Source organism: Dipteris shenzhenensis, chromosome 27 (genome assembly GCF_047967505.1).
Source record: "Dipteris shenzhenensis isolate YYH24624 ecotype China chromosome 27, Dip_SZ_1.0, whole genome shotgun sequence".
NCBI classification, from domain to species: Eukaryota; Viridiplantae; Streptophyta; class Polypodiopsida; order Gleicheniales; family Dipteridaceae; genus Dipteris; species Dipteris shenzhenensis.
Genome location: NC_141622.1, coordinates 23,057,326 through 23,080,583, shown reverse-complemented (window position 1 = coordinate 23,080,583; position 23,258 = coordinate 23,057,326). Strand labels below are relative to the sequence as shown.

The following is a 23,258-nucleotide window of genomic DNA, read 5'->3' as shown; positions in this document are numbered from 1 at the left end:
ACATGGGCACCACTTGTATCAGCAATATTGCCAGACCTCATCACCGTCTGTCATTCTCCAACATTAAGCTAGCCAAATGATCCAACTGTCAGAACTATTCACTAGCTTTGGCAAGGAAGAATATGCAAGAGAATTGGAAAGACAAACTGCAATAGAAATCGAAGACCAATTCTAGGTAATCGCCATAGAGGTCAAATCTCACATCCAACTTCCCATATCTAACCACTCTTTCTACCAAGATCATAACCTCACTTACCCTTGTTGCTACCACCCTCTTAACCTTCCCCGAGCTCCATTCCAACATCTATTCCCTCCATCGTCTCTTTGCTCATGCCTCTCACCATTTTCAACTAACCCAATAGTCACAAACTTACGAGCCCCTCACACCTAGCTTCTTCCCCTCCCTTGCTAATCCTACCCTTGAGGATTACCAAGCTGCTCAAACCATTTTCCTAGTTCTTCCCCCCCTCCCCTCTGCTCCCCCTTCCGCAACTAACACTCTTCCATATTTCTCCCCTATGTCTCCAAATTCTCTACCTGCCCCGTCATCACCTCCAACACTACTTGTGCTTCCATCAGCAGAAAATGACACAATATTTGATTTTGAATATCAGGATCCGGATAATCCAATTTGTACTCCCATGCCAAGTTCCAATGATGGGTATGATTTTGATGAGATACCACTTCCCAGTAACCCCATCAAGGAATTTTGGAGCAAATATCCTGATATGAAAACTCGAGGTGGATGGACCCTAAACAACTTTCCTACCAACCTTCGTCAGTGTCAAATTAGTGAAGGTTGGATTAGCAAGTTGGATCCACAACCTAATTGGCTCCGCCCCAAGCTCTTTGATGTAATCTTCTTGAAGGAGTACCTGTGTGCACCTCCATGTCTCAAAACCCATACCAAGTTCTATGTAGTTCCACGGTGTAAAAAAATGGGAAGCTAATATACATGCTTTGGATGAAGATCGAACCATTAATTGGCCAATGATCGAACCATACTCTGGTGTGGAATGGAATATCCAAGGCACAATGGTCCGAGCACTTCAGCAGCATGAGCAAATAATGTGGGGCAACATTGATCGCTTCCTTCGCCTAAGTGCTATATTCTATAAAACATTGGAATTCATTCCGGAGGTCCCATGTTACCTCGATTCGCATTTACCTCCACTCAGTTTCAATCCCAATGAAAGGGTCAATGCTCAGATTACAAGCTGACTCTATTAAAGAGTGATCTTCTTAGAAGCATGCCACATATCTCTATTCGAGCAAATGGTGGATACAGGCTACCTGGAAATTGAGCAAAAATTGTATGGTGCCAAGGCTTTATAGCAGGATCGACTGGCACAACACAAGTTCGACAGCCACTGGACTAAAAGCCTAGCAACCCAGGTACGTGCTCACAATCAGCCATAACCCAAGGACGGGTAATAAAATGGATCCGGGAGTATGTTGTCTCTATGCCAACATGGACTTAGGTAGAACAGAATGTGTGTTTAGAGCAGTGGCAAAGCTCCACTTGTACTTACATGAGACTAGAAATAATCCCTCTTAGAAATCCAACTTGCGTGTTCTACATACAAGTTCTACATACAACTCCTACATGCAACTCCTACATACGAGTTCTTTGAAGACATGTCAAAGTGTGTGCAAAAGATCAATTTTTCCTAACTATCAACATTCACAACATTTACTTTCAAGTCTAAAAGTCACTCTAAAGGCAATTCAAAGATATGTGTTATAATTATTAGTAAACCATGGGACTTTAAAATTATGAAAAATCTTATTTTAAGCAAGATGTATGGCCCTTTTATCTAAAAGAAGAGAAAATCGCTTGATATTTTGGTTGACAACTCAACCTTAAAACTTCAGGTAAAACTCAAAGTCATAGGTGAGCTCCAATACATAACAGATCCAAGTTATTTTTAGCACATATGTTAATATGGTCAACAATCAAAACCCCAGAGTACCTCATTATAGGGGAATTTTGGACTCTAAAAGGGCCTCTTATATTAGGGCCTTAAGAAATTGAGATTAGGGGTTGGCCAATATGAAGGGTTGAGCATTTAAAGAATGGATTTTTTTAAACCTATTCTGATTGGTGGGACAGATGACAACCTCCCAAGACATCAATGGTAGAAGATTGACTATAGTTCAAGTTGATCCTCACCCTTGAATGTGTGGCATGTGACCAACTGTGAGCCCTTAGATTTGGTGATTGATCTAATGGTAAGGATGAAGTGACTTGCACACACCCTTAGATGGTGGCTAATCCAACGGTTAGAAGTCGATGCATTGTGGCCCACGCATTTAAGTGGCAGTTGTGAGCCCTTAGATTGAGACACTGATCCAAGGGTGAGTAGTAGGTGCCTCACATGCACCCTTGATCGAGAGTCTGCTCCAATGGAGGAGATTTGACACATTGCGTGAAGCATCCAATTGGCATGCATGCTGAATGGGGCCTGTGGGAGCTTGCTAGCCATTGGATGGGATGTAGATCCAAGGTTGAGGAGTAGGCGCCTCACCTATGCCCTTAGATAGGATGAGATTGGAGGGTGGAAAAAAGGCACTGAATCTACAACTTTAGATCAACAATCGCATCTCATATGCACCATTGGATGAACTACCAAATGACCCATTCCACCTCTATTTAATGAATGTAAAACCATCCCATTAATTGCATTTTACAAAGTCACTTTTAAATTGAGCATTAGGTAATTAGCCATTTTCCTAATCATATTCTTATGAATGTTTCTTCTCAGTGTTTAAAGAGAAAGTAAAGCAAGGTACTTTCCTTCATCATTCTGAGAAATCGAGTGAAAGAGAAGAAGAACAGGAGATTGACAATGCCAAAGATGAAACTTTGCAGACATCCATACAATGTGGAATATTTGATGACATGCTACCTAGCATAACAAAGAAACCATAAGGCAAAGAAGTGGTAAATGAGCGGAGGAAATTGTGAATAAGGACATGAGATTGCAAGCAATTTTAAGGTGTTGGTACCACAAGTCAAAGAGATTTTAAACTTTGAGAGGAGATAGAATCCAAGGAATTGGTTGAAACCATGGAAGAAGAATATAATGCCATTCTAGAAAATGAATCTTGGGAGTTGGTAGAACCACCAAGGGAAAGAATGCCGTTGGCTAGAGCTTTGACATAGCTTCCAAGTGAACTTCTACATGCGTGGGGAGGGTTGAACTTACGGAAGTGACTTCAATAGATAGAGAGCAGGGGATGGCCGTATTGCTCCGGCGGAATAGAGGTGCGAGAAGCTGCGTGAGATGAAGACGTTGGCTAGCCTTGGAAGGAGGGATGGCCACACGACGTGGAGCAGCAGGTCGCATGATGAAAGCGAGCCAGTCATCAGCAACCACACAAGTTTTCCAAATCTACTAAAGATCGACAGGTGTGCAGTTGGATTACCTTTCGGAGATGAACTTGAATGCAAGGAATCCGATCTCTGGTTGGACACAAGGTCAACAAAATCTTCAAATATCTGCCACAGCTCGAAAGGCTGACTTGACATTTCCAGCATCACTGCTTGCCGAGCGCTTAAGCGCCTTTACCTTCGCTATTCCAGAACTTGTGCGGTTGGCCCCATGTTTCTCAATTACATTTCCTCGAGGCACTTGAGATCTAAGAGTGCCAAATTAACAGTGCCTTCCTCACTACGCTATCCCGCTCTCCTCTCTTCCTTAGGAACTTGCCTTTATATCGTCAGAGGCCCCTGACGATCAGCAAATGGCCCTATTCCACCGGCGGAATAGGGGGGAGATGGCAGCTTGGATCGTTTTGATAGAGAGGAGTGTGATGAGATAATGAAGAGGAGGAGAACCTTGGATCCGCAATGTCTGCAGCTTTGGTTTTGCTGGCAGGGGAGGGAGTGAGAGGCGTAATGCTTTTCTTTAAATCCACTATTCCGCCAGCGGAATAGGGGAGATAGAATCTTGCAGGCATGAAGCCAGTGTAGTATCAAGCTTAGATAGACTTTGCTTAGAAAGTAGCTCGGCTTCAAAGTACTCATTCTGTCTCGTACTTGCTATCAGATTCTGACGAACTCCTATTCAAGCATTCGACAAAGAGAGGCTCTATTTATCGCTAATCTTGAGAAGATCTATGCTGATATATGCATATCGGACAATACCTCTGAACATAAGTAATCAAGAGGAAGAGTGGGAGTCACAATCTTCTATTATCCAAGAATTTGATTTACGAAACCTTACGAATCTTAAATGAATCGTGAAAGGAGAAATCTCATATGGGCTAGCTAGCATTTCAGCCAATGCTATGCAGGACGAATCGTAATCTCTGAGAAGCTGGAAACTGCTGAACAAAATTGCGGAATCAGCGCAAAACGGACGCACTGTTGCATACCGTTTCGCATAAGAAGCTGAGTTATTGCAAATTTGTTCATGCACTACAAATTTTTGAAAACAAACGAGAGGTATTCGAGTATGGATGATCTTCGGATCTAGCATCTTTCGGTCCCAACTGAAATGAAAATGCTCCTGCTGCGACCCAAAACTGAGGGAGACGTTAAACCATTGCGAGACAGCGCGGTTTAACGGGAACGAGCGAGCCACTTTGGAAGAGGAAGTCGGTGATTGGCGTGAAGGAGTCTTATCGGAGAGAACGTTTGTAGCAGAAGACTCCAATGGCTCTTGCTGCAGTAGAAGACGAGGGTGGCTATGCAGGGTGGCAGCCGTTGGAATAAACTAAGGCGGCGTGAAGGTATCGAATGGTGATGGAGAAGCTAGATCGGGTAAATGCATGCACGAACGTACATCAAGACCATTTGTCCAATCCATCATGTGTACAAAAATGCGTGTTTCACGAGGTTGATGGTTTCACTAGAACTCTAACCATGTGGCTAATCAAATCCAACTCCTCGAGCATGGTAGGAAATCACATATTTCAAATGGACATTGTAGTCACATGCATTATTAGAATGTTATCTTTCTCAATCTAAACAATAATTTATACCAAATTTTACAAGTGTCTTGGATTAATTATCAATGCAAATGAATTTCCTTTTTTTTTCATAATTTGAAACAAAATATTTATGATATCAAAATACAACATTTAAACAAAAACAATACAAGGTATACACTAAGTTTTGAGACAATATTATTTAAATGCAAAGTTGATAGATTTTAAAAACAACATTTGGGAGCAAATCCCTTAGGAGCAAATATATTACAAATACTTGATTGTTCATCGTTTCGTGATGGATGCTCAAGGTCCTAAGTATTTAATAGTTATGCAGTTGTATGTGATCATATGATGGATGCTCAAGGTCCTTAGTCTTTAATAGTTATGCAGTTGTATGTGATCAATCTTTCACATTGTAATATATCATTTGCAAGACAAATGCATTGTAATATGTTTTTCAATCACCCCCTTAAAATGTTTTTTAATCACCCACTTAAAATTTAGAAGAATACAGGCATTTAAAAGTATACCCCATCCTTTATTGGTGGCATACATCATATGATCACGTACAACTGCATAACTATTAAATACTTAGGACCTTGAGCATCCATCATGAAACGATGAACAATCAAGTATTTGTAATATATTTGCTCCTAAGTGATTTGCTCCCAAATGTTGTTTTTAAAATCTATCAACTTTGCATTTAAATAATATTGTCTCAAAACTTAGTGTATACCAATGCATTGTAATATGTTTTTCAATCACCCCCTTAAAATGTTTTTTAATCACCCACTTAAAATTTAGAAGAATACAGGCATTTAAAAGTATACCCCGTCCTTTATTGGTGGCATACATTTTCTCTACATTTTTCGAGCTCGCGTTACCGTATCACTACTCCACCACCTTCCATGGTAGAAGAATAATGGCATTTATAACTGTACCCCCTCCTTTCATGAGTGCCACGTAATTTAAGAGTTGTCATTACTGAATCACTAGTCCAGCACTTGCCTCCAAGTTTCATAGCTTGCTAGCCTTTTGCTATGTTCGCACCTGCCTCTATGTTTCACTTCAACCGTCATTTTTTCTTAGGTAGCTCCACATAGTACTTGAGGTGTCTTCGAAAACTTTCCCTTCCTTTTTTGGCATTATGTATGGGGCATTGCAAGGTAGATACTTTCTGTCTATTGACTCGCCTTCTATAGCCTACTGCAATTGCTTTCACAGATTTTGAAGCTTCTTCTGTAAAAGGAAAAGCAGTTATCCTTGTTCGAAAACTTTCTGATAAAAATGAAGAGTAGTGCTATGCTTCATGATGAGAATGGTGTTTTGTTGCTACAAAAGGTTGCTCAAAATGGTGTGTGCATGCTTGAGGAGAATGAAATAGTTTCGGTCTTCAATTTGATTTCTTCTACCATCAGGATTCACCAGTATATGGATGTGTCACAATAGCAAGACGTTGTGTTAGAAGTGAGTGCCATTTGCAATGAGAGATGGGAGGGAATATACCTTGGACATTCAATTTGGGAATAAGTTCATTGTGACTGGGGATAGATTGCCTTCAATAGAAGAAACAAAGATAAGCCATTCCACAGTGTCGTGGACTTGTTACGTGAATTGCCACCTTCTAATTCTCTTTTTATTTCTTTTTAAATGGTCTCTTCAATTAAATTTGTCGAGGAGCTACCCAGGTCATATGATGGAAATATTATGTTAGAGTTGCCTCCAACTTCACAGGAGCAAAAGACAGTAGGATTCAAAAACAAGTTTGATGGTCATGTCTGGAGTGAGGATGTTACAACAAATATCACCAGCTTCAATGGGATAGTTAGATTGAGAAAATGTGTCAGTCAATTGCAATGTGATTGTAAGTTGTGTCCTTTCTTTTTGAGATCAGGTGTTAGAAATGAGAGTCATTGGAAGGGACGATTAATAAAGATTCCTGAGATCCACCAAGTCACAGGTGGTACTCTCAAATGCTATCATTGTTGCAAGAATAGTCCACTTGCATTGCTAGCTGTCCTTGCAAGTTGTACATATGTCTTCCAAGAGACACCATGGAGTATCCAATGAGTAGATGTGCGATTCATGTTGGTTTTCATATGCATTTGGTGGCGGAGGGATCATCTAGGAGTGAGTTGGAGGAGTTGGAAGGAAAGGTTTCTAAAATGGTGGAATGTAAGCATCCTTCTAGGCCTAAGGCTTTACAAAAGAAGATGGTTGAAGAGATGGTGTTGGAAGCTATCATTCCAAACAATGAACAATACAATTCCTTGACTGACACTGAACTGGATTCATTGCTAAAAAAGATAGAGCCTTTGCTTGACAATAAGAGGTGAGGTGTTAAGTACTTTTTCATTACTCTTCTTCTTGAATGCACAGTTCGTACCTTTGAGTTTAATGAGTTATCTTTTGTGCATGTGTGTAGGCTGTCTAGATGGAAGAAGGATGTGGAGAAACAAAAGGGTGGAGATGAACAAAGCCTTGACAGTATTTTGGAATTGAACTCAAGGAGTAGATACGAATACATCCAAAGTATTGTTTTCCCAGGACAAGTATCCTTTTCATCCTTCAATAGGTGCCACATTTTCAAGATGTCTACAAAGGGTCCTGGTTCTGGTGTGGACCTAGTCAACAAGATGCGACCCAATGGGGAGCTTCGGCAGTGTTGGGTTTGCTTTGAACATGTGAAGAGGATTCAAGGTTGGTCAACCATGGCTTGCCATGTTTACAACCCTCATCTTCAAGAACTCTAAACAATAGTCATTGGGGATTTCAAAGGTGAGGACACAGAGAGTCAGATGATATTTTGGGAATTGTTGAATCCAGTCCTGGACAAAGATGGTTTTCATAAAGCAAAGTTTCATGGTTTCATGGGGGATGAAGCCCATGCAAATTAGACCGTTGTAGAATTGTCTTTAATGGGGACCTAGAAAATTTGATGCCGAGGAAGGAGCGCACTTGTTTGTGGCATTGGGAGGATAATCTTCATAAGCATGCTACAAGATGCATCCCACCTCATGACCAAGAGGAGTTCAAGATGAGATGTAGACAATGAGAGAATTCTCCCACCAAGGAGGCTGCCATGCATGCATTCAAATCATTGTGTGAATGGCTTGAAAATGATCATGCAATCGAAGGCAACATCCACTTTATCCAGACATGGCTTACGTGGTGACACTCAAGAGTTTACCACTGGGGAGAATACATTTTGAAAGTGAGTGACTTGAAAATTTTAACATTGTTAATCCATTAAAATTTTGCATCACTGCTTTCTTCTTACCAAAGTTGATTTCTTATTGTTGTGTAGGAGATGGAGGCTGAAGAACGTTACCTTGTTGCTAGGACTAACCTGTCTGAATCAATCCATGGTAGTTGGTTGAGCACAAACAATGGTGTCAAGTATGTGTTGTTGTATGATGCATGCGTGCATCACTAACATGATTGTAGCAATCTTGCAAAGTAGTAAACAAGGATCCTACATGAGAGGCAAACATATTGGTGAAGGTCCGACAGTGCAAAAATTGAGAAGAGAATCTATGTAAAGTAAACAATCCTATTCGAAAAGAAATTTCATTTACCTTACAAAGGATGTGGCTACAGAATTTGGAGTGGCACATAAAGATGGGATTGACCTTAGAGATATTAGAACAGTGCTGAAGAAAAGACCAAAGTCCATGTCCTCTACAATCCATAAAGATGACTCCCACAAACCTGAGTATCAAACAGTTAGCACACCCGTGCCAAGAAGAAGATATTCAGGTTCATTTGTAATGACAATAACAATCTTGCTGGTTGTGAACAGGGTGTGGCAGAGGTGCAAATACATCACACAGTGGGCGATTCGACGTACGCAAGCAGGGAGTCAAGTCTGCTACAAAAGATAACTGCATCGATGGAGGGGGAAGTGTAACAAGTTAATTGACTCAAAGGGCAAAACAGGAGCTTTGGGAGTGCCTACACCTTCATTTTTTGGGAGGATTAGAACACGAATACGTGTAAAGTCACAAATGATCTTGTTCTGTAGAGATAGCGTGGACCACTCTTCGAATCCAACAACAATTTAGGCATTGCAAGAACCACTGCCAGCAAAGTGGAAGGTTGCTGAAGGGACTAATATTAGCTTAAAAGAGTTGCATATTCTTATAAAAGAAGGACTTGTTTAAGAAGAACCACTTCAAATGGGTCAAGGAAATCTAAACAGAGCCATAAAAAACATTTGGAGAATCAAGCGAGACCTGAATTTCGAGAGGGCCAAAGAGTTGTCTTTAGAAAAAAAATAACTAAAGATATGCAAGCAAGGGCTATGGAATGTGATGTGCTTCATGTAAATGAGGTGGAGCCTAAGGAGCATGTGGAGTTTATTGTTGGTACACTTGGGTCTCGCATGAGGTGGCCTCAATATACAATGACCAAATCTATTTTTCCATCTTGCACTTGCGAAGACTTCCTATTTAGATTTGGAAGATTGGATCGTTACATTCCTTGCAAGCACATTTACTACATACTATTACAGTACTTGTGTCTAGATGCAAAAAATCACAAAGAGATCCACCAAGCATCAATGATAAAACAAGAGCTTTACAATGCACTTTCAAGAATCCCGTGATGTGGACATAAGTACCTGTTGCTGCAGTATTCTATAGATAGAAAACATTTTGTGCCGAGACACTGCTCACTACATTGTGGTTTTGTGTACTATTTGTGGTCATGACATGTCTCCATAGGTTTCTCACTACAATTTTGCGCTGCCATTTTGTGGTTGTATGGTGCACCTCAAATTGTCACTACATAAATGGTACAAATGAATTAGTGTCTACCTAGTGCAACTTTTTATAATTGTCATTTTTTAATATAGCTCAGTTTGGTAAATGTGTTTTAATTAGATAACAATGAAAGATTCCTTGACATTTTTAACTGCTAGTTCTTTGATATTTTTATTATCTTGTAATATTGCTAGGTTTGGTACATGTGTTTTAAACATATTGCAATGAGATATTCCCTCGCATTAAATAATCAAATACTAAATATACATATTCCTTGGAATAATATTGGTGATGTGATGTACTACATTTAGGTCCAAGAACAATGTTTTTGACAATATTCCCTCATATTGAATAATTAAATACTAAATAAACATATTCCTTGGAATAATATTGGTGACGTGATGTACTACATTTAGGTCCAAGAACAGTGTTTTTGGCCATATTCTCTGACATGCCGCTTGCCACTCGGGGATTTCTGCTCGGAAAACAATCAAAGTAGTTAAACCCTCCACCCTCAATCCTACACCCCACAAGCATCAACCTTTGAAAATCTCAGCATTCCTATGCTTGGCATGCAAAATTGCTCCAGACACATTACAATGTCCTCCACCGTATATGACCAAGGGTGCTTTATATGTGACACTGCAAAGACGAAAGCCTACATAATCACTTGGAGCAAATTGAACAATGGAAAGACAATGAAAATCACCTTCCTGTCCCTTGTATTATTTTCCACACCTCTTAATTTCTAAATTGAAAGGTACATCATATTTATGATATCCAAAAAGCCATGAAACCACAAGAGTTAGGAAAGATCATTCATCCAAATCGATTGACTTGAGTGAGATAGAAGTTCCAATACAGCAAAGTCTTTGAATAATATGAAGTAAAGTGTATGTCTTGCTTATGTTTAAAAAGCAGCGTGTGTTTCTGTGAAGCAACACAGATTTAAATACTTTACGTGTTTATGTTGCAGTCAATATTAATGCGAAAAGCAGAATCCAGATACTATTCTACATGAATAAGTGGCACAAGGTTGATCTTTCAAGCTTAGATTCGTTTCAAGCTCGTAAAATTGATTGACAGATTACAAAACATTATGTTATTTTGCACATGTAGAGAGTGCACTTAATAGTCCAGTAAACGACCAAAAAAGGCTACAAAAGAAAGAATTTTTCAGATGCATAACAAACTGAGCCTGTAATGCAGGAGGAGAGGAAGGACCTCTTTGCCTAAGCAATTTACTCTATGATCTGTAGTATTCATTGTGTGACTCTTTATTGTGCAACCCAAAAAGGACGCTGAGTCATTTAGTGGGATCTTAGTCTAGTAAGTACTTCTATCCTGCTCAAACAGTCTAGCACTGCTCAATTATCACGTGATGTCCTGCAATGAAGGCGGCATTCGTCTGCAATTCTGGTCTCACAAGCTTGCGGTTTCGACAGATGCATCTTTGTACTTTACACCATGAAGAATAACAACCATGTATCCTGTAGCAAGAGTTTACATTGCGATTCTGCAACTGCTATAGCTTGGTCAAAATTTTCAAATCCATCCCTTGTCGAAAATCAGACCATCTTCATGTACCACATCTGTCTGCATAGCCTCAAAGAACTATGTTACAAAATGCCAAGTAAGCATCCAGTTCCTTCATGTTCCGCTTCCTAAACTAATGACTCAAATTTTCAAGCGCCTCCAACTGAAGCATAAAATTGAGATTCTGCTCCTCAATCCCAGTAGTAGGATAGGTAGGATATGCCATGGAGCTTGGAAGAAGTTGCACTCTGCATTAAAAATGATATATTGTCTTAATCCACAAAATTCAAGCACCAGGGTCAAAACCGTAATGCCTTAGTATGTTCTTTTCCTGATCGCCAATTTTCGAATATCCCTTTTTGGTTGCACACTAGCAGTGCCGGATAGTCCGGAACCAACAGCCCATTGGTATGCATCCTTGAACCTGTAAAGATGCCATCAGTCAAATCGTGTACACCCAGTTCAAATGTGTCAGTTTAAAAAGTGAGATCCACAAAAAAATTCTTATAAAGATCCACAATAAGGGAAGCTCAGAGCACCATGCCAGCCAGTTAGTCCCTGCTGGAAGAGCAGACAACAGGAGGCAGAAAACCAAACATGACACAAGCTGTTAACTCACAACTCTGCAGAGCACAGACTCCACAACTTTGCAGAGCACATGAATATCAGCTCATTCAGCCACCTGCATTCTAGGACTATAACAGCTTGTTATCATTGACCACTTGCTGTTGCTAGTTGAAATACTGCAGCCACATGGCAACTGCCATAATTATTTCTGTTTCTCTACTTCCATGCAATGGAAGTTTTTGCTCGCCTAGAAGCATCAAACTCCTTTGTTTTGTCTTCATGTCAAAGTCACATCTATTACAGGTGGAAACTCGGTATGTACGATTTTCTGTGTTCCACCTTTTGACTCACTGTTCCCAAACGTACTGACATCGACACTCCCTTGCATCTAATCTTTTGCACTCCGTTCTATTTAAAAGATTTGGGGGGTAGCCATAAGAAGTAATGTAAGTGCTTTCCTTAATGCCCTTTCTCTTAATTACAGAATCTTGTGCTCGTGTGATGATAATACTTGTGGAGTTACTGCTAACAGTGTGCCAGAAAAACGAGTTGGATGAGCCAAGGCACAAAACATCAACTTTAATCACTTCACTTTTCTCACTCTCCTACATGTGTATCTTGTCAACAGCTATTTTCAAACTGCTATTGTTAACACCCTATTAATGTGGACCTGAAGGCATACGAGCAAGTGAGAGATAGCATGAAGGAAGCTCGATTCTATCATCCATTGCATGGGGGTATGCCACAATTCAAGCGTACCTTGGCATGCTGGCAAACACTAGAATCACCATCAAGCCTACTATCACCGGCAAAACTGGTGCAGGTGTCAAATCCTGCAAAAAAGGAATGAAAAGATTCAGTTGCAGATGCATACGTATAGTGATACATACACTTCAGTACATGGTGATGCCATCATCTGATCAGTGGGATCAAATTACTATCCGGTCATCCTCTTCCTTCCTCATGTAGAAAATTTAATCCTCCTTTCTTACAAGCAAAAGTGATAAATAAACCCTTGAAGAAAGATTTGGAAACTTCCACAAAAACCAGCTTCATTTCCCACATAGGGTTTGTCAAGGCTTCCTATATGAACATATAAACAAATTTAAAGATTGAAAGCTTGTATATTTCTAGAGATTGCAAGTGTTTTTGGTAGAAATAAGCATACCTGCTTCTGATACCGTTCTACTACTACAAATTGCAAAGGTCCAACATGAACTTGGGGATTCCGCTCAAGATCAACCTCCACAGGAAAAGATTCAAAGTTGTGTGTCTTCTCTGAAAGACCTAACATTAACTGTACGGAGTATTTTCCTTTTGGAAGGCCTTGAACTTCAAAGAAATACGACAATGGAAGAGGTATAACCCGTTCTATTTTTGGGGCATCATTAACGGAGATGATCCGTATTGTCAAATGTTGCTGCCAAATTTTAAGACCGGCACCTTTGGCATAGCCTGTGATTATGGTAGTAGAAGGTTGGTCAAAGATCACAAAATCCACACCAGCAGTATCGTTTTTTCCCACCTGCAAGTCATAGCTAACATGTCACAGGTAATCTTCAGCCAATAACAGCATCTATAAAACCACCTTCCAAGACAAGCCCATATTTATTTCCCTATAAAATCACCCCTAAGCATGCACAACGAGTGAAACCTCAGGCAACCAGCTATAGAAAACCATTTTGAGAATTCCTCGATAGCACATTCTCCTGACTCCTGCACTATGGAGAATCAACTCTTTGAGTGCTAGAGGGAGGCCATAGTCAGATTCGAGGAATAAAGGAAGGCACTTTGGTTTCACGTTCACCAAGAACAGCTTGAGGTGGCATAATTTGCCTCTTCATAAGTTGTTTCTTGGTATCACTTAGGTCACGTACTTAATCGTTGAGATGCTCTATTTGATGCTTGTCCATTCCATTGTTTTTGTTTCCAGAGACGTGATACGTTTTCACTTATTTTCAGCTATATCCCACTCAGACTAGTAAAGAAAGTGAATGCCTTCATAATAAGTTTACCCAAACAATGCACACGGGCCCAATGGACAATGGAATTTCAATCTATTTAAATGAAATGTATATGCATATGGGAAACAAGCTAAATGGGTACAAAAAGCCTTCATGAACAGATGAGGGAGCATCAGATGTCTTTCACGGTGCCCTGGTTTATGTCGGGCATTATTTTACATTGTTATATGTCCAAGCACGCACACGCAAGAGTCTTCATACACGGCAACATTTGCTAAAACAAACATCCACTGATATCACATTTATTTTGTGTGCATGATTGACTTAAACACAGCAAGAAAGTTTTTGCGTGCATGTTTGATTCAAACTTCTGCAACAGCCTGGTGCCTCATGGAAGTCCTTCAAAATCACCTCCCATTGCCAACCATACTTGATAAAACGACTCTCTTGAGGGAAGGAGGGCAAAAGAGAAGAGAAAACACTAGAGTATGCCCCATCTGCAACAGCTTGGCACTTTATGGAAGTCCTACTTAGAAAGGGCAAATTACCTCCCCCTTCTGGCTTTAATAACTAGAAGGACTTACTCTTTGAGGGAAAGAGAAGAAAACAGGGAGAGAAAACATAGGGGCACACCCAAAGGGGCACTTGGAAAGAAGGCGGAGTGAGGGTCAGGTGCTGGTGGTTTGGGAATTGTGTTATCTATGTAAGCACATTTGGGAGGAATATCTCATGTGAGACAGTTTCAAAGTATGTACCTGCACAGTGACTGATCTTGGCGAGGCACGTTCAATTCTTGCAATCCCCTCATTGTCTTCCTTCAAGACAACTTTGACCGAGTAAGCTGTCCCTGGTAATAGCCCTCGCAGACGATATCTTCCTTCTGCGTCTGTGATTGTTTCCTCGTAATAACCTTTTGATTCTGATCGAGCTTCCAAAGAGATACCTTCCTCCGGCTTTCCAGTCAGTGATGTCACACTTCCAAGGACACTGCCATACATAAATAGGGCATAGAAACCTCGATGCATTAAGACAACCTTATAACAATCTCATGCATTTACTGCACCATAGCCCAAGTGATATCCTGGATCCCTTCATGTGGTGCCAAAGATTAAAGACAAGGCCAGCATTTACCCTTGATAATACCTCCCTAGTTGACTCATTCTATTCTTGTACAGATGCATTCAACCCAAGGGAAGCAGTCGCTTTCTCCTTGCCACCAGTAAATATTAATTCTTTTTTTTTTTTAAAAGGGCAACTGTGTTGGTGTGCACATGCGCGCCTGTCCATGCATTGTGTTGTCTTGTTCTGTGTGCTTTGTTTGCATGCATGTGTGCGTGCACGCGCATGAGAGAGAGAGAGAGAGAGAGAGAGAGAGGGGGGGGGGGAGGGGATAGAGAGATTAGCATCTCCCAGTAAAAACAAAACATGCAAGAACATACCTGTAAGAAATCCGGGAGGCAGAAAACTCCACTTTCACAACATTTCCTGATTCCAGGTCAAGTGCTCGTGATGAAGGTGAAAAAGTGTACTCCTACAGATAAAGATATACATATTAAACATGGCAAAGGTATAAACACAAACATGTGAGCCACCCTTTCCTGATTCCAGGTTAAGTGCACGTGAATGAAGGTAAAAAGTGTACTCCTACAGATAAAGACATACATTTAAGGTACTCCTACAGATAAAGACATACATTTTAAGGTATATACAGAACATTTCCTGATTCCAGGTCAAGTGCTCATGATGAAGGTGAAAACGTGTACTCTTACAGATAAAAATATACATTTCAAACATGGCAAAGATATTACACAAACATGTGAGCCACCCTTTGCTGTATGGCTAGGAACCATAACTCACACCTCAAACCACTGAAGGTTTGCTTAAAGCTCATGACTATCAACAAAGGTCAGTTGTAAATATTCTGCATGAACTCTACCCATGTGTACCTTCAAAAGAGGACGAAGAAAGAAACTTCCTGGGAAGAGACTGTTAAATATGTATACTCCTTCAGAGCTTGTAATTGCATTTTTACGAAAGCCATCATCTCCACTAAGTGAAAGAAGCACTGAAGGCAACTGAACCTCAGCTCCTTCTCCAGGAAGGATGTGAACAACAATCTGACTCAGTTTCTGACATGAGAACGAGTGACCTCCCAATGGCTTCAAGTGATATCCAACCTGAGAACAAAAAAGCTCATTTTTACTACAACTAAGTGTCTTACAAGTTCCCTCCATCTCGGAACTTTTGGAAATTCAATATACATAAAAAGTGCTGTACCTTTGCAGCTTGAACAACATAATCAATATCATCATACAAAGGTCCGGCACGATAAGAACCATCATCTCCTGTAAGCATCATCATAACCACATCTCCCTTTTTTATGTCTCCATCAATGCTATCATTGTTTGCAAGAATCGTGATATTGACGCCATCCAGGGGCGGCGTAACACTGCCTTCAATGTACATCCCTGGACGGCCCGTGAAAGAAGGGATTTCTGGTTGGCAGCCATCCACTGTCAGATGAACCTGATCAATGACAAGGGTATTTTCTTTAGTTAAATCTCTACTCTGAATCGCCTGGCATTGTCTTTATAAGTGATTATAGTCAGTGGGTGTCAACCCTATAGACAAATCACACAGAAATTACTCACATTGTGTTGCCTAGGATAGTAGAGAAATTTCTTGGCAGGTGTAATGGAAATCTTAGAATGAAACTCCGGAACCATAATATCCAGATCACTGTCAAAACATATCCTGTGTAAGAACATGAACTAATCACAGGAAAAGAAATACAAAGAAGATAATCTGGGCCACACAAACATCAGCACCTGTGCAAATCTAACAATGCAACAACAGAATAGTTCATAAGAAGCAGCCCACTTCTGCGCTGCAAAACCTACTTAAGGTTAGGTCAACCTAAATCCTTCACATATTGAGCAAATTAAGCTAGTTGAAGTAACCAAACTGTGTCGACTGAACCAGCATAGTCATCTAGAGACCCCTAAAGAATTCGTTCCTTTACAAATAGTCATTCATCAATGTCTACCCATGGCTTTGTTGAGCAATATTATTTTGCTTCTGACAGGCATGTAGCGTTGTCCGGGACCCCTCTCGGTACTTGGAGGCTTTGGCTTTATAGGGGTGTTACAAAAAAATTCTTCAATTGGGCCTGGGCGGGTGGGGATGGATGGTAGCAAGCAAATACGCAAAGGGCCTTCCCTTCTTTGACTTTACATTAAGTAATGCCAGGAAGTTTCAGATTGCTGCCAGAGGTTGAAGACCCTCCAGAACTCATCATTGGGCGAGTTTTCAGATTACCTGGAGATTCAAATATCTTTTTGGAGACTCTGAGTTCCCTTAGGGATAGAAAAGTCATTCTCTTTTTCTGGCTTTCTATCGATGGAGGGATTGCAGTGAATCAGTGGAGGAGCACTTTTTGCGCTGATCCCTCTTGTCCACAGTGCCCCTTAGCTGCTGAGTTTTTTCGGCACTTTCCTTTGGGAGTGTAGACAGGGCAAGATCAAGGATTACTGAACTGATATGCAGGTTTTCCCTCTCTTCATTACTAGGGGTTCCAAGGCCTAGTTCTCTCTCACTTCGGCCTTATATTTTTTTAATCAGGACTCCTTGTAGGCTATCTTTGTGCGACAACAGCAGGTGCAGTTTTGCAGAATCCAGGCTGTCCCTTCCTCGTAGGACATACTCGCACATGCATTAATGAACACTTGCTGGGAGATTTTACTGAGCATTACTGCCTGATGTGTTTGGAGATCTAGATGCACAAAGGCTATTGATGGCACCCAGGTCCACCCTCCTCATACCTTGGCCAGCAGCATTTGGACACATAATGTATGCACTCTGCTGGCTATTTGGTCTAGGATGCATGGTTCCTCTGGGTCTGTCCTTACCATCAGAAGCATGACGCGGAACTTCTAGCCACAATCGTGGTTCTTATCTAGTTTTTCATCTTGACCAAACTCTGTGAGTCGCAAACTTTTCAAGATCATCACTCAGCTGTTCAGACCCATCTTCACCTACAATTTAAGCATACAAAATACACGTTTTCCCATGATCTTTTTAGGCCATCCGAACACTTTCATGGCCACCTTAAATGGGAATGTCATCATGAAATTATGAATGGGACTGCTAGCAGGACTGCCACATTATCATGAAAGTACTTCATGCAAATCCCTCAGCTATTATGGTCACCAGGAACATCTCAAAACAAATTATACAAAGGTTTAAGTCATTTCAGAACATCATTAAAAAACATAAATGCTAAAACCAAAGCTACCCCTACAAAAGCAAGAGGGTGCCATGCATACATGTGTACATATAAATGCATACATACCTCCCTGTGCGCACACGCCTGCATGTGTGTTGGAGGGGGATTCAACAAAGCACAATACATGCATGACGTCTTGGACAGTGCATAGGTGATGCAAAAAAAGGTACCACATAGGGCAAGGAAAACCATGTCTCTTTGTGTCTTGGGAATGATGGAATCCACCCTCACTCCTATCAGCTAGATAAACCTTTATTCCTCCTCCATCAGGCACTGTGGACGTTGATCTTAACAACAGAGTGATCCGATCCTGGCTGTGTATACTTGATGGACAGCAAGGTGCACTCTCATCCTTGGTCCAAGTCTCCTACATCTTACACTCATAGAAAAAACCTCCTTAGAAAACCATGTCATTGATTGCCCCAACCTAAACCCTCACTGGATCTAGGCGAAGAGAGAAAATATTTCACCTTTTAGCAAACTCATCTATTGTCATGAAATTAGGTAAGCTTCGAAGTTGTCAGTGTGACAACCAAGGGTCTTAAGGAGCAGATGAAGCTCCAAAACTGGTAAGATATCAAGAATACTACGATCACTACGGTCCAAGACCCATAGATCCACAAGGTGGATAAACTGTGACAAAAAATCAACATACCTTAAGAAGAGGTAGTATTGTGCAATGCAATGCATTGTATCTCTGAATCAGCTTCTCCAAATGACAAGACCTGCATAGCAATTGTATACCAACAGTTGCATTCCCAATTGCTTGACAGCATTGAGATATCGCAACAACTATGAAGTTTTTGAACAAAACTGTTCCAATGCATGTAAACATGTCCAGTACATGGGAATGCATGACACATATCCAAGGCTGAGCATACTTCGTTTTCACTAACCTTGCCAAGACCTCCACTTTTGAAAAAATCCTAGATAAGCGGCCCCAGTGACAATAACGTACATGATGTATGGGACCTCATATCAACTCATATGAGCGCTCAAAGAATGATGTGAATGAGAGCCCATCTCAATTTGGACATGAGCAAACTACTCTTGGTGACCATGGGTTTTTTTGCCCTTTCTGTATTCATTTTTCTTGCTGCTGCCCTCAGCCTCCCCCCTTGTTTTGAATGATCCTGAGGTTCTTAGGATTACCAATCATTTAAAACCTCATGTCAATGATTGTCATTACCAGTTGTGCAGAACAAGGTCAAGACCACTAAGTGACTTTGAGGTCCAAATCTCAGCATAATCACTTCTTTATTGCAAATATAACCTGCAAGTAAAAGAACAAAGAGACCCCAGACAGGGAAACATAGCATCACCACGTGCATATTTTCACTTTTACTTGTAGAGAGAAAAGCAAGAGGAGAGGAGAGCAGACTAACAAACATTCAGTCAAATCACAAATATAGCACAATAGAATTAACACTCATCCCTTTCAATTTTGGAGAGTATCTAAATAACACCTCCTTTGGATAGACCGAGTAATGAATATAAATAGCAAAAAGCAAACCTGAATAACGTTGGTGTTGGCATAGAAGTACAATTGAAAGAACAGAAAGCAAAACGTATTCAACTACCCTTTTTCCAAATACACCCACCATTGCCATTACCTCTATCTTGAAATCCTAAAAGACAATGTTTGAAAACGCTTACAAAAATAAAACGAGGCCAACACAATTGTTTGGGGGCCACCCCAGGGTCTTCATTATCCCTTACTCCACATGTGGCAACTGTCTCACTGTGATCATAAATTACACCCAAGCCATTACAACATGCAAATATGCATGCCCCTTGGCATTATTCTACACATAGCCAAATGTCTCAGTCTGCCCACAAATTCCAAATTGACCTGTTCCAGGTTCAAATGTTTGGCCACCTGTCTGCACACAGGTGCAAATGTAATTTGTATGCACATACACATGCATTTAGGTGTGTTGAGATGCATGCATGCATCATATATAGATTTTAGTTTTGAGTTTTAAATACTGAACATACATTGCATGCTTTAGCATTCCAGTCATTCTCCGCAGCTAAAAGGTGGTGTATGACCCACCCTTATTAACGCGTACTTTCCTGTCCTGAGGACAAGATTGCCAGCTGAACAGGAAATTCTCCGTAGTCCTACATATACTTATCAGACTCCAGACAAATTCCCTTTGAGTTCACCATTTCACATTCAATATCCTTATGCAACCAAAACCATCACTCTTTCAAGAAGGATCTTAAAAAATAAACGTTCAAGGGAAATTTCATTCATCTCAAATCCCCCCCCTTCCCTTTCGCCCACAGGCAAACGGAAACAAGACCCCCCCCCCCTCCAAAAAAAATAAGGCTTATGCTCCTAAATTAACCCTCACAAGGACAAATGCATGGAGGACATAGGCATTGGCTCTCAAATAAGCATGCAAATGTAAATGGATGAAAATTGAAGGTTTTCAAGAAGAAACACAGACAAATACTCCTATTAATCAGTTTTACCTTATGTGCTTGGGAATAAAAAGTAGCTTATCACCCTGCTGAGCCCAATGATTGTACTCCAGGGTGACCACCTCTGCACTTGCATTCACATCAGAGACAAGACGCAGTCGATTGTTTGAGTCTACAAAAGACCCATCTTCTTTCCAGACAATAATAACTGTTTGGTCAGCCAATTCCTCATCATTTTCATGATCGGTAGAATAAATATATATTTTTCCTGTCAGAAGATACTTCTCACCAACCAACTGAATGGGCTGCAACACAAATTCGAATAGACTGAGGACACAGGTCACAAATTAAACAACCAAATCTGATTATGTAACTTACATGTGCTTCCCCTCTTGAACTATACATCATAAGCAACAATGTTCATAAATGTCAAAAGGAACAAAACCATAACAAGTAGGGTCCATACTCTTATGAGCTTAGAAAGATTCAAGACTTTACCTAGATTCAGGAAAACTGAAGGTGAAGGGGAGAGACGCATATGCACCTTATGTGGCCTACAGGAGGTTGAGTCTAAGGAGCATTTCAATTTCAGATGCCCAATGTACTATGAGATTCGAAGGCGCTTCTATTGTCTAGCTCCGGGTTGTTATCCCATTTCCTCTCTTTTCCATATCAAAGATGCTTGGCCACATTAATTCACAAGATAGTTAGACATCGTAAGTGCCTACTTCGATCACAGAGACAGGAGGGTGTACCCTGGTACACTCTTCTCAAAGCATGATCACAGAGTTCTTCCAGCCAAACCACACAAACTCCCCCCCTATATGCCCTAGACACAATAGGGACCCAGAGCCAATGACACGACAGCTCAGGCAGAGGGTCGATGCACAGATTACACGCTTGGGGACATTCCCTCCCTGTTCAGAGTAGGAGCGCGACTGACAAAGATCACTGTCGCCCTTGTTAGACGTAGAGTTGTGACCACGAGACAGCACAGGACTGCGCCCACTGGCGGCTAGCCAACAGCATTCTACCTCTGATTTTATGCTCTCACTCCCCCACCCTTGATGAGGGGAGACCATAGTGACATTGGAGCATATTTCACTTTGAATTCTGATGAATGTTGATTTGATGATGATGATGATGATAGCAATGATGTAGAGGACTATTATTTTCATATCACTATATAGCATGTAGTTTTTGCTTTTTTGCATGGGTATTGATGCTCGGTTAATAGCTTCATCCTTTCAGCTTGCTTGAGTCAGGTTTCCCACAGTCTCATAGACCCATTGGTCTTCCGAAGACTTTAATAAACTTTCTTTTTTTCTTTCTCCCCCCCCCCCCCCCCCTTGCTTCAGCCCACAGAGGCTTATATGAGTTTCTTCGCTTTATGTACATTGTCCCATAGGCCCGTGAGGCCTTCCGAGGATGTTAATCTCTCTCTCTTTCTCTCTTTCTCTCTTTCTTTTTTTCAAAAATTTCTCAATTTGTGAAAATTGAATATATTCTAGTCTAATAAATTTGTGCATGCCTATAAAGTGCACACCTTACTTTAATGCAGCACAATATGCATGTGATGTATGCAATGTCAGCTCTAAGAAATTATTCACACTATTGAAAACCATGATGAAAAATCATCCAAGTTGGGTATATCTAAGAATGAGCATTATCCTTCACGGTTCTTATATTATCAAGTTATCACATAGGGCACTACCTCTGTCAATGTGGAGGACACTTGGAGTAACACTTTTGTGGGAATGTGGCCTAGGTTTCATGTGTAGGATCATACAAGGAAGTTTGTTGATATACCCAAGGGCAAGTATGTAAATAGGCTTACCAAGCTAGGTAAACTACAATGGTAACCATAAGGCTTTTACTCTTAGCCAAACCCTATTTACAAGAACATAACATTGACTAGAATGGGTGTCAGAACCAGACAAATCGGTTTTAAGGACATTTTGGACAAAATCCAATAGAAAGGATCTGGAAACATAAACTAGTATAATGTTAAAAATGCACTCGACTAATGCCAGTTTCCACAAATCATGTAAAACGTGATGCTTTGTGGAAAATATCTATTAAGAACAACATAAATAATCAGCCCGCCACAGCTTATTGTCTGGTTATATGATCCTTGTGGAAAGATGAAGCAATCAAATAATTTAATGTGTTACACATACAACAACAAATCAATATATTCGTGGGTCACTACAACAAGCAAGCTCTAAAGAAAGCACGGTAGATCAATTAATTCTGAGTTAAGAATATTACCACAGGGTTCGATGTATCATAAGGAAAAGAAAAAACTCCAAAGAACACACACGGTTTCAGGAAATGTAACTCGTGAATTCCTGGATGTTCCAAACAAATTTGTTGCCATCCTTTCTGCAAAACATACAACTTATGCTATTAGATAAAATACACGTAATAAGAAATCAAACTAACACACATCACTCTTTTTTGCCATTGCTGAGACTTGAAAATGTTGCACAATTATGAAATAATGCACCTTGATCTGGGTCTGCAAAGCTTCCCCATGGGGCTGTAAAAGTGACGCTTCAGCAGGATGTGTGGATTGGATATTCAGCCAGAATCCTTTCTGTATAAACTGCATATTTCTAAGGTCTTCTGTTCCAACATCTGTTTCAATTGTGCTCATCTCCCAACACCACCCATCATCCCAATCTGGGTGTCCAGAAAACGGTTCATGCTTTACCTGCCCAGAAGTGCAGAGGTAAAAAGGATATTCATGAGTGCCTTCTATTGAAGCTTGAA

The 23,258-nt window shown here is 40.6% G+C and overlaps 1 protein-coding gene across 1 annotated transcript in view; it reads right to left on the bottom strand.

Annotated features, from left to right (window-relative positions):
- Positions 1-10,618: 10,618 nt before the first annotated feature.
- LOC147884051 (Carbohydrate-binding-like fold) overlaps positions 10,619-23,258 on the bottom strand; it is a 207,168-nt gene continuing 194,528 nt past the window's right edge. The window contains exons 21-31 of the mRNA XM_087398136.1: positions 22,993-23,199; positions 22,755-22,868; positions 20,535-20,788; positions 16,420-16,507; positions 16,046-16,294; positions 15,715-15,945; positions 15,208-15,299; positions 14,524-14,755; positions 12,973-13,329; positions 12,564-12,637; positions 10,619-11,661 (exon numbers count right to left, since the gene is read on the bottom strand). Coding sequence (XP_087254262.1) covers positions 11,553-11,661; positions 12,564-12,637; positions 12,973-13,329; positions 14,524-14,755; positions 15,208-15,299; positions 15,715-15,945; positions 16,046-16,294; positions 16,420-16,507; positions 20,535-20,788; positions 22,755-22,868; positions 22,993-23,199 — 2,007 coding nt within the window. The 3' untranslated portion in view covers positions 10,619-11,552. The remainder of the gene's footprint in view (positions 11,662-12,563; positions 12,638-12,972; positions 13,330-14,523; positions 14,756-15,207; positions 15,300-15,714; positions 15,946-16,045; positions 16,295-16,419; positions 16,508-20,534; positions 20,789-22,754; positions 22,869-22,992; positions 23,200-23,258) is intronic.